Raw genomic sequence first — 14,171 nt, 5'->3', positions numbered from 1 at the left:
TTGACTTTACACAAAGCAGAAAAGATCCAGATCAAGTTTAGTTACAGGTTATACCTTACAGCTTAGAAAAAAAAAATTACTACAGGTATCACAGTGATACACTCTATATCTGTATATTAACTAAGTGCCCCAAATGGCTGGGAAAGACATACAGAATTAAGTTAACAGAATCACAGAACTGTACGGGCTGGAAGTGACCTCTAGAGATCACTGAGTCCAACCTCCTGGCCAAAGCAGGCCCCCTACAGCAGGCAGCACAGATAGGTGTCCAGGCAGGTCTTGAATATCTCCGGAGAAGGAGACTTCAAAACCTCTCTGGGCAGCCTGTGCCAGCGCTCTGTCACTCTTACTGTGAAGAGGTTCCTTCACACATTTGTACGAAACTTCCTGTGCTTCAGTTTGTGGCCATTTCCCCTTGTCCTATTGCCACACACCACCAAAGAGAGTATGGCCTCATCCCTTTGCCTCCTATGCTTTAGATATTTATAGACATCGATCAGATCCCCTCTCAGCTTTCTTTCGTCAAGGCTGAACAGACCCAGATCACACAGCCTTTCCTCCTAAGAGAGGTGCTCCAGGCCCTTTATCGTCTTTGTGGCCCTCCACTGGACTCTCTCCATGAGATCCCTGTCATTCTAGTACCAGAGAGCCCAGAACTGGACACAATACTCCATGTGAGGCCTGACCAGGGCAGAGTAGAGGGGGAGAAACACCTCCCTTGACCTGCTGACCACACTCTTTTTAATGCATCCCAGGATGCCACTGGCCTTCTTGACTACCAGAGCACGCTGCTGGCTCATGGCCAACCTGTTCTCCACCAGGACCCGAGTCCCTCTCTGCAGAGCTCCTCTCCAGCAGGTCATCCCCCAGCCTTTACTGGTATATGCAGTTACTCCTCCCTAGGTGCAAAACTCTGCAATTGCTTGTTAAATCTCATCTGGTTCCTCTCTGCCCAAGTCTCCAGCCTGTCCAACATCTTGCTGAATGGCAGCATAGCCTGCTGTGTCAGCCATTCCTCCCAGCTTCATATCATCAGGAAACTTGCTGAGTGTACGCTATCCCTTCATCAAAGTCATTGATGAAGATGTTAAACGAGACTGAATTTGGTACCGATTCCTGGGGAGCACTGCTAGATACAGGCCTCCAACTGGACTCTGAGCCACCAATCACAACATTCTGAGCTTAGCCATTCAGCCATTTCTCAACCCACCTCACCATCCACTCACCTATTCCACAGTTCCTCAGCTTCGTTGTGGGAGACAGTATCAAATGCCATACTGAAATCAAGGAGACTATATCCACTGCACTCCCCCTGTCCACCCAGTCAGTGATGACATCATAGAAAGCTACCAGGTTAGTCAAGCATGACCTCCCCGTAGTGAACCCACGCTGACCTTCTTCTCCCACTCCTGCTAACCTTCTTCTCTTCCAATTGCCTGCAGATGGCATCCAGAACAAGCTGTTGCATCACCTTTCCAGGGATGGAGGTGAGGCTGACTGGCCTGTAGTTTCCCAGATCCTCCTTCTTGCCCTTTCTGAGGACCAGAATGACATTGGCTATCCTCCAGTCTTCAGGCAAAGAGGAGTTTGATGAGGCCTTCTACAAGCAGCTGGAAGTAGCCTTGTGATGCCAGGTGCTGGTTCTTATGGGATGAGCAAATGCTACTAACTTAAGTATTCAGCACAGATTATTCTTCAAGGCAACAGATGTATACAAATCTTATCTTGCAAGTCAATTCAAAAAAATCTATCTTTCTAGGAAAAGACAGTGGGTGTGTCCTCCCAGTAGGTACGATTTCCCTGAGATGAAATACATTACAATACTTTAAGTCTGAAATGATATTACCTATCCTTATGCTATTTTATTTAAGGCAATTTCACATACGGCCACCAAACAAACAAACAAACAAAAAAAAACAACAAAAAACCCCATGCATTTCAAGAAGTTTTATTGGCATATTCACTTTATTGTTAACAAGTGGCAAATTAGCATCAGGGGGTGATTTACATTTATTGATGAAAACAGAACTGAGGCTTTAAAATAATATTAATATATCAAATAAAACACAAACCCAGGCATTCTGCAAAAAAAAGAAAGCAAAAAAAAAAAACAACAACACTGCCACAAAACATTGGATAGTCATAAACAAATATTAACTATACCGAAGGGCAAGGCAAACATAATAAATGCAGTGCTGACAAAATTAATCATGTTAAATACATGAATGAACATTTCATTTAAAAACATGGAACATCAATAAATAAACTTATGAAGATACATATTAAGTATCATATGAAGGATGAACACCAAGAGAGTTAAAGCAATCATATAAAGTAGGTATTGTAACAGCCATGGAATACTTAGCATTTTACAAGAACAGACCCAAATCCATCTGCATCTCTACCAGAAATTCAAATACAAGAACAATGGAAAACAACATTTAGACCTTATGCTCACTGTTCAACAATATTAAATGGAGTATTTGATTTGCTGTCTCAGAAGTTGCTGTTTGTATTGGAGGAAAATGATTTATTAAAAAAAAAACACTAATTACTTAAAAGAAAATATAAGTGAGCTGTTTTCTGCCAACACGAAATGGGGCTAAGCAGAATAGGGTATTCTGGAAAAACATACATTAAAAAGAGAAGGAGATAATGAACAAAACAAAACCCACTAATACGCAAGATTAATCCTTTATATTGTGAATGCTTGAAAGACAGCATCTAAACCAAGTAAATGCTGAATACAGCTAAGAATCTCTTACTGAGCATTTCTTTCAATGACACAAAAAAAGTAACTCAAAGCTTTACCCAGCAACACAATCATCACAAGTTGGAATGAGCTGTGTTTCTTTAAAGTCAATGAAAATATTTTCACCAGTCACCAAAAACAACTTCAAAGACAATATTTCCACTGTCTCATACAACCCAAACACTTACTCATAGCTTTGTCAAACTGAAAGAAGTGCAGTTGCAACAAATGCTCTTACGAAACACACATTTTTTAGTCAAGATTTAAGAAAACTTATAAAAAGTTTGTTCATTGCACAGATACAAAAGCTACATGTTGAAAACCAGTACTTCTTGAGAACTTTGTAAGACACTGACAATGCCATTACATAGCCTACATCAGTGTGCGCTGCTAAATGCCTTGTTTGTTAGCATTTCAATTACTGCAACCATACCTTCCCTCATGGACTTGGTAAGCATGCATCATGGAACCATTCTCTTCACACATTGCATTTCAGAAACTAACTCTTAACTGCAACTGTGAATTAGGACCTAGTCTCACTTGAACGACAGAACTTCCACAATGGGTGAAGTTTAACTCAGGTCTTAAAAGACATTTTGGAGTTACTACCCTGCGTACCTTGCTACCTGCTACATGGAAGAGCTCACACAGACACTGCCAGGCACACTGCAGGGAGAGGCTTGGCGCCAGGAGCACCATGGAGAGCTCCCTAACCGTGCAATCTTTCAGGTTAAGCTTTTCAAATCCACCTGAGGGAGGCTGGTGGCTGTTCAAATGTCTTTGGCAAATCTGAAAAACTCTGCCTAGACATTAACAGTTACTATTTGAAAGGGTACTAAAGCTTGCTCTGCCTCCTACTGCACACTTTTCTGTAGTGGTGTACACTGAGGATATACCTATCTATAACTATCTAACCATACACTTAAGTTGCTGTGAGTATAGATATACCCTAGACAGTTTCTTTCAGAACTGGAATCAATACCATGCATAAATACAAACTTGTCAAAGGGAAATCATATAAAGATTAGGCCTTACGCTGCCCTGCTTTCACCTCTGAAGCCAGTATATTTCAAAATTCCACTGCCCTTGCATCAGTACAGTTTCAGTTCCTACAACTCCTTTTTGTTACACACACATCCTTTATAAATCAAATCAAATACTCACAAAAACAAAATGTGAACATAAACATGCTTAGTCAGGACCTCAGAAACAACATTCTTGTTTCTCTACATGGGATTTTACCATTTTTTCCCTTCTTTTCTCATTAGTTGAATTTTATTCATGTCTTAGCAAGCACTTCAGGAACATATAGTGGCAGATGCTAAAAGAAAGTCTGTCACAGGGTCAGACATAGGTAGCAATAAAATCACATCAATAAATTTCACTTTCTGTATATAGCAGGTGTACCAATTATCTGTTTGGGGCTTCACAATCCTGCAGTAGTGTTCAGTATTGTTTTGTATCAACTCTGCTTCAGTGGAAAACTTGTTATATTTGCAAGATTAGAGTTCTTACACAATACATATGTGCATACACAAATACACAACCAAAAGACAGATAAAGTAATCATATCATCCCAAATTTATACATTTAGTATAAGGAATTTAGGCTTTTAACTTAAGTATCTGTCAACAGGTCATCCAGAGGATGACACTAACTAAGTTTAGACTTAGCAATGCAGTGCATCTGGGTGCATAGTTCATCTAGATATTTTATGTTTACAATTATAAAAAAATTTGATTCTTGAAGCATTCAGGAACTCTGCCCTTTCAGGATATGTATTGATGTTTTCTCCTCCCATGAAGAACCAAGACATAAAGGCAGGGGAGGAGTAGGGCAGAGAGGGTTTGAACCTAGGTCTTGTTAAACTGAATTCAGATATTTCTTGACACGTGCAATATACCTGAATATCAGTCTTTACTTATCTCCCTTACAGTTCATTTTTTTTCCTTAAATAATATAGTCAATTCATTTCCATATTCAGTTCTGCAGAACAAATCTATTGGCAAGCATTTAGATGGAATTACAGTGATCTGTTCTGATCATGCATGTAATACTGTCTACTGTCAGCAACACCAAAGACTTCAGAAACATGTGACTCCGCAAAAAAAAAAAACAACAGCTCATAAAGTAGATACATACTACGTTACTGATAGTCTCACTATACCATAATAAACAGCATAATCATTTACATTTTCATTGCCTGCTTATCTTTATTGTATATTCAAACATACATATCATAAAATGTTACTACTGATAGTCATTTATACTTCAGTAGACATTCTTGTAAGGACAAATTAGAAGTTCAGGAAATCCTTAAATTTTTTTTTCTTTCAGTTCAGGTTCTTGCTATAGATCACAGAAGCATAAATAAAGTAAACCATGTGTCTCTCACTTTATTATATGCAGCTCTGGAAGCAGAGTTACACAACTCAAAAAGCAGGAACTGTCATTTTATGTGAATTGATTTTAAAATTAGGAAATGTACCACTTGCAGTTCAAGGGAGAAAAAGTCAATATATTTTTCAATAGCTTCACCAGTCCTTGAAAACCTAGAATACATTTATTTCCTTAAAAATTTTTCTCCCTGTAGATTGTGTTTTCAATAGGTGGTAAAATGCATACTTCCAGCAGAAACAAGAAATGGAAATTCATCAAGTCAGATAAAGGAATTGATTATCTTATAGATTCACTAACCAATCAAACTGACTTTGGATTTGCATATTTTCTGATGAACGCTCCTAGCCTCCATCAACTGTAGAACTCCAAGGCCCAAGTCCAGGAGAAATTCTCTAAAGCAGGCTTATCTGTGCTAAAGATGCAGGATTCCAATTTTTTCTAAGTACAGATATGAATGTGCCAAAATATGGATCCTACGACCTAAACTAATCAGAATATACTTTGGCTAAAATTTGTCAGGTCTCTCATTAATGGTTATTCATCCTATCATGCTCCATAGCCAGCTTATATAAACTATTTACAAGACTACACTAGGTGAAAGAATAATTTCTAGAAATAATTTTTTATACTAAGTGTAAGACAATTTCATATCATTGAAGTAATTCTAAAATATCAATAGTTTCTGGCCTGGAAGATGACTACATCAAGCCTCTTAAACCTCTTACCGTCCAAGAGTAGAACCTGATTTGTAGATAAATTTCTTCATTCTTGTTTACTCACAATTGGCCCCACTGATGTTAATCACAAGTTTTGAAAATGTGTTCAATGATTAAGTTACTGTAGTGCAACACTGAAGTATATTTTACACAAGCTAAAAAAGAAACTATATAAATTGGTTCTAATAATGTTTGTGAACTGAAAGTAACCATTTTTTTTTACAAAAAAAAAAGTACTGTGGTAAAGGCACAATTAAGTCCTTTCAGATTGTTCTTCCAATAAGACAGTAGCAGTACTTCAAAATAAAACTTTACAGAACAAATCACTACATTCAGACACAAGTGATACAGCTTGTGAATGGTTTTAGTAGATTGTATTGCTTAAAAATAAACAAAAAAACCCAAAACAACCACCAAAAAAGGAACAGCTTACAGGTCCTGACACTTCATACCAACAAAATCACATGAAGACTGTTACAAATGAGGTTGCTGTTCAGAGCCCATGAATACCAAGAACTGGGGATGGGAGGAAAAAAAAAAAAAACAAACAGAAGAAAATCCACCACAAAAACACGTGTAGAGCTGTAAACATACAAACTCTGGACCTGCTATTTGCACAGGAATAAGTATAAAAAACAGTAACTACTTAATTTCTACTTTTCTAATAGTATTCATTTTTATGGAACTCTTTCTGTATTGGACACAAAGAAGGTTGTTTTTAAAAAATAAGTCTAACATTTAGGTACAGTTACAATAGATTCTCCTTCAGGAGACAAGGGAAGAGAAAAATAGGACCTCTGCAAACCTCTAAGGACAAAAGTGAAAAGCTTTTACATATGCTAGCCATTCTGGAGAGCACAGGGAGAGGAAGACAAGTATTTATGAACAAAAGTAACTGATTAAAATATCACGTTTGTCTTTATAAATACATAAAATATTAACAAGTTCTTATTCAAAAACAGAATGGGCAGAGCAACAACCACAACTTTTGATTTTCTTAGATGTGAATGGAATTTACAGACTTTTTCCTATTTGAATCATTAAAAAATCCTGCAAGTAACTAGTCAGTTCAGTTAAGGTATTACAGTAAAGAGATTACAGGGCTCCAGCCTTTCTGCACTCCTAACAAGGAATTTACAGGGTGTTGCTCATGTTGTTTTCACTTACAACATAGATAGTATCTAGTTACTATCACATATGAAGGAAATGCCTCCACAGAGAAACTTTTGACGCAGAAGTTCTTCATGGCTAGTTCCCTATGGGTGAGTGACTTAAATAAATTCTATAGAATTATATAAGAAAAGTAACACTGAACCACTTCCATTACTTAAGTTACTTAACACATTTTTACCCTAATTTAAAATATTTCCAACTGAGATTAAAGAGTATTTCCTTGCATGGCACAGTTTTAGGTACCTGTTACTTTTATATACAGTATACATATTTATATATAAATTACTATGTAACCAGCAGATTGCACTCAGAAAATTATAATGTTTCAACATGTTTGCAGCATGAAGCCTAACTTGAAGGAGTGTTTAGCTTTCCATGCAGCAGCATATAGCAGATGCTTTCAAGATCTCCTTTTCTCTTTGCTTTTAAGAATGCATTCACACAACCATTCTTCGAATTCCACACTCACAGCAGAACTTTGCCCATTCCACTGGATACCTTGTACCACATTCATGGCAAAATTTAGATAACTGTACAGATGAATTTCCTTCACTGTTTTTTGAACTTCCTCCGTTGACTGAGGATAGGTAGTCAGCAGTGTCATTCCCAGTTTTACCATCAGACCTGAAAAAACAGATATAAAGAAATTCGACTAACTCAGTTCAGTATAACTTCATCTAAAATCATTTAAATCCTTGCAGGGAACTATTGCTGTTATCCTCGTTTTCATGCTTACCTTGTAACTTTATTGAAATTCCCCTACTTGCCTCCAGATACAAGCAACACAAAATGCCAAAATTTGTAGAAGCAGGATCAAGTAAGTTTTTGAGTCATTGTGTTAACCAGACCATTTGGAAACTTACAAAAATTAGCTTGTCAAAACAAGAAAGGCACTTGTCAAACACGGAAGTCTAGAAGAATATTTTTTTCACCTTTAATGGGCATACACCAGACAAATTCTTTAGGTACTATGCATGTAACTTTCATTTAACTTCTGTTGAGCCACATGTCATTCAAAAGACCATTCACCCAAATGTTCAACTGTTCCTAAGAGATTTTTGACATTTCTAACGTTGTCTCCTGCACATCTTAGACACCAGATGACAACGTTGATGTATTAGAGTGTGGGAAATACATTCTGAGAATCTAAAACAGGACAACTAAAATAACTGCAGAGAACAGTATTTCCCACAACTTATTCTGCAATGAGTACTCCTCTTAAATAAAGATTCTATTGCTGACAAAATAACAAAACTAAAAGCTACCTTGAGTAACTGTCTGAATTACTGGTTTTTCTTTTGTTTGATAGAGCACCCGTGCTCATAGTTCTTGCCACACTAGGAGGGGTTGACATCCGTGTTTTTGTCGGACCTCTAAAATAGAAAAAATTATCAATTAATTATACACACACACATAAACACAAGAATAGATATCTATATGTTACTTATAAAAATTAGTTCAGTAATCCATCCATCACTTTACAGTATTAATAACAACTTATTTCCTATGAACATCAGACAGAAAAATCTTTGCCACAAACTTGCTTGCTTTGGATTGCACATGTATTTCATTTGTTATCATGTCAAAATACAGGTAGAACCCACTCTACTGACCGTTTAGTATATTCTAAGGTCTTCCTTAACAGACTGTAAGTCATTTTATAGTACTGGCAGGGATTGCAGAGAAATAGAAAGCAGCAGACTGCAGGTCACAATGAACTGGTGGGTCTTATTAGCATCAGTATGTAACTTCTAAACTCCAGTGCACATCCTAAACACACTGAACATCTCTGTGCTTGCTCTGGTGAGTGGTAAAAACTTCAGAATTCTCTGGCAAATCTCTGCAGCACAAAGGAAAAAAAAGATGGGAAGGGGCATCCTTTTTTTTTTTTTTTTTTATCAGTGATCAAGGACAGAATTTTTCTAAATTGCTCAAGAGAATTACTGTTCATCAGGATTTCTTCCTTGGCAAGGCTTCAGTGACTACGACATCTTGCGCACAACCAACTAAGTTTTTCTGTTCTCATTCTTGAACGCTGATGAATAAATTAAAGTTGGGACAGGCTCATGGATATTAAGAAATATTAAAGCAAGATCTCACATAAAATTTAGTCACCAAGAGCCTGGTCAGTAAGAAAAACCCCAACAATTATTTTTTCCAGATGAACTCATCTGCTTTTTTCAGAATTACAGACAACATACTCTCAGTTTGGTTTTCCAAGTATAAATGAAGAAAAAACTTCAAATGCGGCACAGACACAAGTGAGGATCAGTGTCCTAACTCCTGAATTTCAGGCAACTTTTTCTTACATATCAATAATATAGGCTAATAAGGACTTTTCAGTTTCTTCTGATTAAAACCAGTGACTTAAAATAATTCAATGGAAAAGTGATCAAATGGTTAAGCACAAAAATGAAATTCAGGAAGAAAATTTAAGATTGAATCAAGTGAAACTATATTTGGATAGAATATTCACATTTAACAAGAATGGCTTCTGCATTCGATAGGCATAGCAGAATTATCAGAGATTCTGGCTCACTGGGCAGAATACTAGCTTTTTCTCCTTTAGTTTTCCTGTCTGCTCTCTTACTTCACCAAGAGATTCTAAAGAGGATTTCATTAAAAAAAAAGGGCAGATTGAAAAGCACTACATAATTTTATATCAGAATTAAAACCTAAGTTATATCAGTTTTTCAGAAGGTACAGACTTCCAGGACAAAAGTTTTAACTAATTCAAATTATGCTGTTGCAAGTATGCACAACTGTACAGGTTATAAAAATTAGCATGTGTTATCTTCTCTATCTCACTTTACATTGGAGACAGACCTTTCCTTAAATGTAAGTAAAATTCAGTAAAGCTCAGTAGTGCAGGAACGTATACTGGACTTTTACTCACTCTGAAAGCTAGAAAAGTGTATTAAGAATAATTCAGCTGAAGAAGATCCACAGAAACAGTGAATCACGGATCAGTGATGATGAAAGAATGATTAGAACTGTGTCCCAATTCCTGTTTAGGCAATGCCAGATAATTTAAACCAAATTCTTCTAATCTATTAGTGAGTCAGTTTTTTTTTCCAGATTTTCAGCATCTGAAAATCATCACTGGAATGGTGTCCTGTATGGCACACAAGCTACTGAGGAAACCAGGAAAAAAAAAACCACCAAAAAAACCGAAGTACTGAAAAAAAAACCACGGCAAAAAATCCCCTCAGGTATATTCTCAGACTGATATACTAGCCTTACAAGTGACTGCATTGATTTCTACCTTTCTACAAGTAAATCAACAGCAGAAGTAGCAGGCTGCCACATCATCTGTAACTTCATGCACCCCAGATCAGGTGCTAACTAAAATTAGCATCAGATTTAACTGTTTTGAAACTGAATCTGCAGGATGAAATCTGATCTATGGAGACAGATATCTTTCAACATGGCCAGAGATTCTTCATCATCTCCACGTCAGCTTGGTCTCTTCCAACCTGCAACCTCTGCTATTTTTGCTGTTTGTCTAGTATAGTTTGTCTACAGATATATATATCCCTATATGTAGTTATAAATAACAAACATATAATACCTGTTCTAACCTGTATAACCTGAAGTATTGATGGAGCCTGACAGCAAATGAGATTGTCAGTGTCACCTTTAATTCTTTAAGTCTAGACATACCTTTACAAAAGTTTATTATGTCTCAATTTCAAAAGAATAAGGACTGAAGGTGACCTCTGTTCCTAAGCAGTTCATATTGTACCTCTAGCTGAATTACCACTGGTTGCAAAATCAAAAACTGAAACAAAATTGCATGAGAGGCTTGCCTTTTTTTTTATTATTATTATTTAGGCACTTGCAATTTGGTTATATTTTGCTTTAAAAGACTGAAATACCAAGTTTGCTTCCTAAACAGGGTGTATTCAGATGTTCTTGATAGATATCACTGTCACCCACCATACCTCATGCTTCAGTGCAAAAATCATGAGTAATTTTCAGCAGGAACACTGAAATCCAGGAGCCTTTGCCCTAAACTGCAATCATCCACATCACTATGTGGAATTTAACACTGGCTAATAGTTAGTCACACTTCTCCAGAGCCATATGAATGCAACATACTGAATAACCTCCTGCAAGGAAGACAGGCTTAATCCACAATTCCACCGGACATTTGAGTAAGTACAACTCAAACAGTAAGGTTACAAAGAGCACAGTAAGTGCCTATATACTTAAAAAAATTCTCCAATTTTTTTTTTTAAGTATATAGAGTCCAATAGAGTCGCTGCTCTACAGACAAAGGCTACTGCAAGCCCTCTTAGGAACTACCAAGAAATTAAGTCTTAGTGAATGTATATAAAATTTAAATTGACCTAATTTTCAAAAGTTCATAGGATTCATGGCTCTAACTAGGTGTGCAAAGGAACACACACATACACTCTGTACCTCTTTTAAAGGGTTCCCCTCTCCTTTTCTCCTTTTGCTTCTTACTAGGAGCCAAAGTTGAAATATTTTTAGGGTAAGGCCAGAATATTTCAGCTATGGTTACAATGCTAAAACAGCATTGCAAGTTTGAAACGTTTCTGCTATGTAAATCATTATATTCCCAATATAGGCAACGTAATTCATTACTAATTACTCTTCTGCAATATGCTTTAAGGTATTTATGAAGAAACAGTCCACTGTAATTTGGAAGATGTCAAATTCTATTAGAAGTGTTAATATAATATAATTATTTCCTTTTTGAAAGATAGAACATCCTTTCTTTCAAAGCAGCCTTGATTTTAATCTTTCATCATAAAGCCTACCTTATTTACACCTCTGGATAATCACAACTGTCTTATGGAAGGAGGAGGAAATATTTGACTTCACGAGCAAAATAAAATTCCTTTGCCATAAAATATTTGCATGTAAGGCAATCATTTATAAAGTTATCAGCTGTTCTACATGTTTAAATGCTTGCTTAAGCTTTGCATCACATCACTTCAGTTTTATCTCAGCTTTACAGAGCGCATTACTTCTGAGTGCAGAATCAGCGACAGAAGAAATCAAACCTGAAGAATGTTTTCATCACCTTTCCATTCCTACCATGATGCAGTTTGCCTAAAGTGAAAGAAATACTTATACTAATTACATTCCCACAACATTTATAGCGAAAATGTACTGGGAAGCAGATATCTATCAAGGCCACACTTCTAATATTCCAATGCTTTTGAGGAACATTTCTGTATAACTGATAAATCAAGCTCATTTACGATACTTACTTCTTGATAGGCAACAATTCATTTGGTCTTTTGATGGTACTGTCTGTTTTTGTATCAGTGTCATAAAACCTTTGCACATCTCTTCCAGTTCGCAGTGGTGGGCCTAACTTGTCCATCTTACTACTAAAATATATAAAGGGGTACTCATAAGGAGATTGTCAGATTGCTATTTATTATTGCAAAAAAAGTACTCACAATTGCATATTTATATTCCCAAAGAATTCTTATTTACCAAAAAGACATTTATCTGACACAAATCCAGACACAAGAGGGGAGTTCTTACTTTAAAAAGGGGATAATTTTGTAGTCTTATAATTGGGTTAAATTTCCAATGCATATATTAAAAAAAAGATAAAATTATTGCTAGTTATATTCACAGTTTACACAGTACACTCACATTAGGGCTTTTTTTTTCTCTTAAGAATCCTTTTTATAACATCAAATTCATCCCCATCTAGAAAACGAAGTTCCTATTTACAACTCATGCCAACTGTATTAAGATGTTAGAAAGTAAAAGATGCGAGTACGAGCCTCTTTGACTTTAGGATTAGAAGGAAAGAAAAACTGTTTCCCCCAAACACCACACTTTTTTTTTTTCCTTAAATTAAAGCACTGAAGGTTATATTAGAAGAAATGAGGAAAACAACCCAGAAGAAAGCCTGAAAGAATAAGTTTGTTTTAATCATTAAAACACCCACTCACAGCAGATAGCACTATGTACAGGCAGTACTTCTGTAATAATTTTTTCCCCAACCACTATGGATAACAACACTGAAGCAAAAAGATTATTAAAAAAAATATTAAAAAAACAAGATTATTAAAAAAAAAAGGAACACTATTTTTTGAGAAATCATAATTCATATCAGAAAAATTAAGTCTTCCCATGAAATTCTGCTTTTTTCTCATCTTAAAACAGTAAAACTTGCAAAATTCAATTATATCTCCATTCCCATGTCAGTAATGTAACAAAACATTTCTTATTGCCAACAAAAATAATAGCTCTAACTGAAAAACTATGACAATCTCAGAGTATTTTTATTGATCCTTCTGAAATTAAGGAGCTATAAACAAACAAGTCAACCAAAATTGATTAAAATATCTAGGCTGCTGAAGCTAACCTCTTCTGAAGCTCCCTACCCTCCTGGGAAGTCATAAGGAAAACAAATGAACATAAGTAATAATGAAAAAGATACACTCTCAAACTGAGAGAAATAATGCATTACAATTAAGATAGAATTTTCTAACTCACAGAATCACAGAATGGCCTGGGTTGGAAGGGACCTCAAGGATCATGAAGCTCCAACCCCCCTGCCACAGGCATGGCCTCCAACCTCTCCATTTAATACTAGACCAGGCTGCCCAGGGCCCCATCCAACCTGGCCTTGAACACCTCCAGGGACGGGGCATCCACAGCCTCTCTGGGCAGCCTGTGCCAGCACCTCACTCTCATAGTAAAGAACTTCTCCCTGACATCCAACCTAAACCTTCCCTCCCTCAACTTAAAACCATTTCCCCTTACCCTGCTGTTATCTACCCTTTCAAAGAGTTGTCTCCCCTCCTCCCTTTAGGTACTGAAAGGCTGCAATGAGGTCACCCCATAGCCTTCTTTTCTCCAGGCTGAACAAACCCAGCTCCCTCAGCCTGTATTTGTAGGGGAGGTGCTTCATTCCCCTGATATCTCTGTGGCCCTAACTCTTGTCATCTGACCTCAATGAACTGCAATGCTAGAAAAATTACTAAACGGCTCTCAAGGAAGCTCACCATTTTCATGTAGCTTTTAAGACCTCAACAACGACAACAACAAAAAAAAGCACAGTAGAAAAAGAGCTTGTGAACTTCCAACGTTTGTGTCACACAACTTCTCATGCTCCTTCTGTATTAGCATAT

General features: G+C 36.6%; 1 protein-coding gene across 8 annotated transcripts in view; it reads right to left on the bottom strand.

Moving 5' to 3' along the window:
- Nucleotides 1–1,932: 1,932 nt before the first annotated feature.
- ZC2HC1A (zinc finger, C2HC-type containing 1A) overlaps nucleotides 1,933–14,171 on the bottom strand; it is a 35,548-nt gene continuing 23,309 nt past the window's right edge. For 4 of the 8 annotated variants that reach the window (XM_040695787.2, XM_040695788.2, XM_040695785.2 and 1 more), the window contains exons 8-10: nucleotides 12,285–12,407; nucleotides 8,307–8,414; nucleotides 1,933–7,665 (exon numbers count right to left, since the gene is read on the bottom strand). In XM_040695787.2, coding sequence (XP_040551721.1) covers nucleotides 7,479–7,665; nucleotides 8,307–8,414; nucleotides 12,285–12,407 — 418 coding nt within the window. In that variant the 3' untranslated portion in view covers nucleotides 1,933–7,478. The remainder of the gene's footprint in view (nucleotides 7,666–8,306; nucleotides 8,415–12,284; nucleotides 12,408–14,171) is intronic. The other 4 variants (XM_040695791.2, XM_040695792.2, XM_040695789.2 and 1 more) reach the window with 1 other exon arrangement.

The sequence above is a fragment of the Gallus gallus genome, chromosome 2 (assembly GCF_016699485.2).
Source record: "Gallus gallus isolate bGalGal1 chromosome 2, bGalGal1.mat.broiler.GRCg7b, whole genome shotgun sequence".
Taxonomy (NCBI): Eukaryota; Metazoa; Chordata; class Aves; order Galliformes; family Phasianidae; genus Gallus; species Gallus gallus.
Note: the sequence above shows the minus strand (reverse complement) of the source record. Positions and strands in the feature narration are given on the sequence as shown.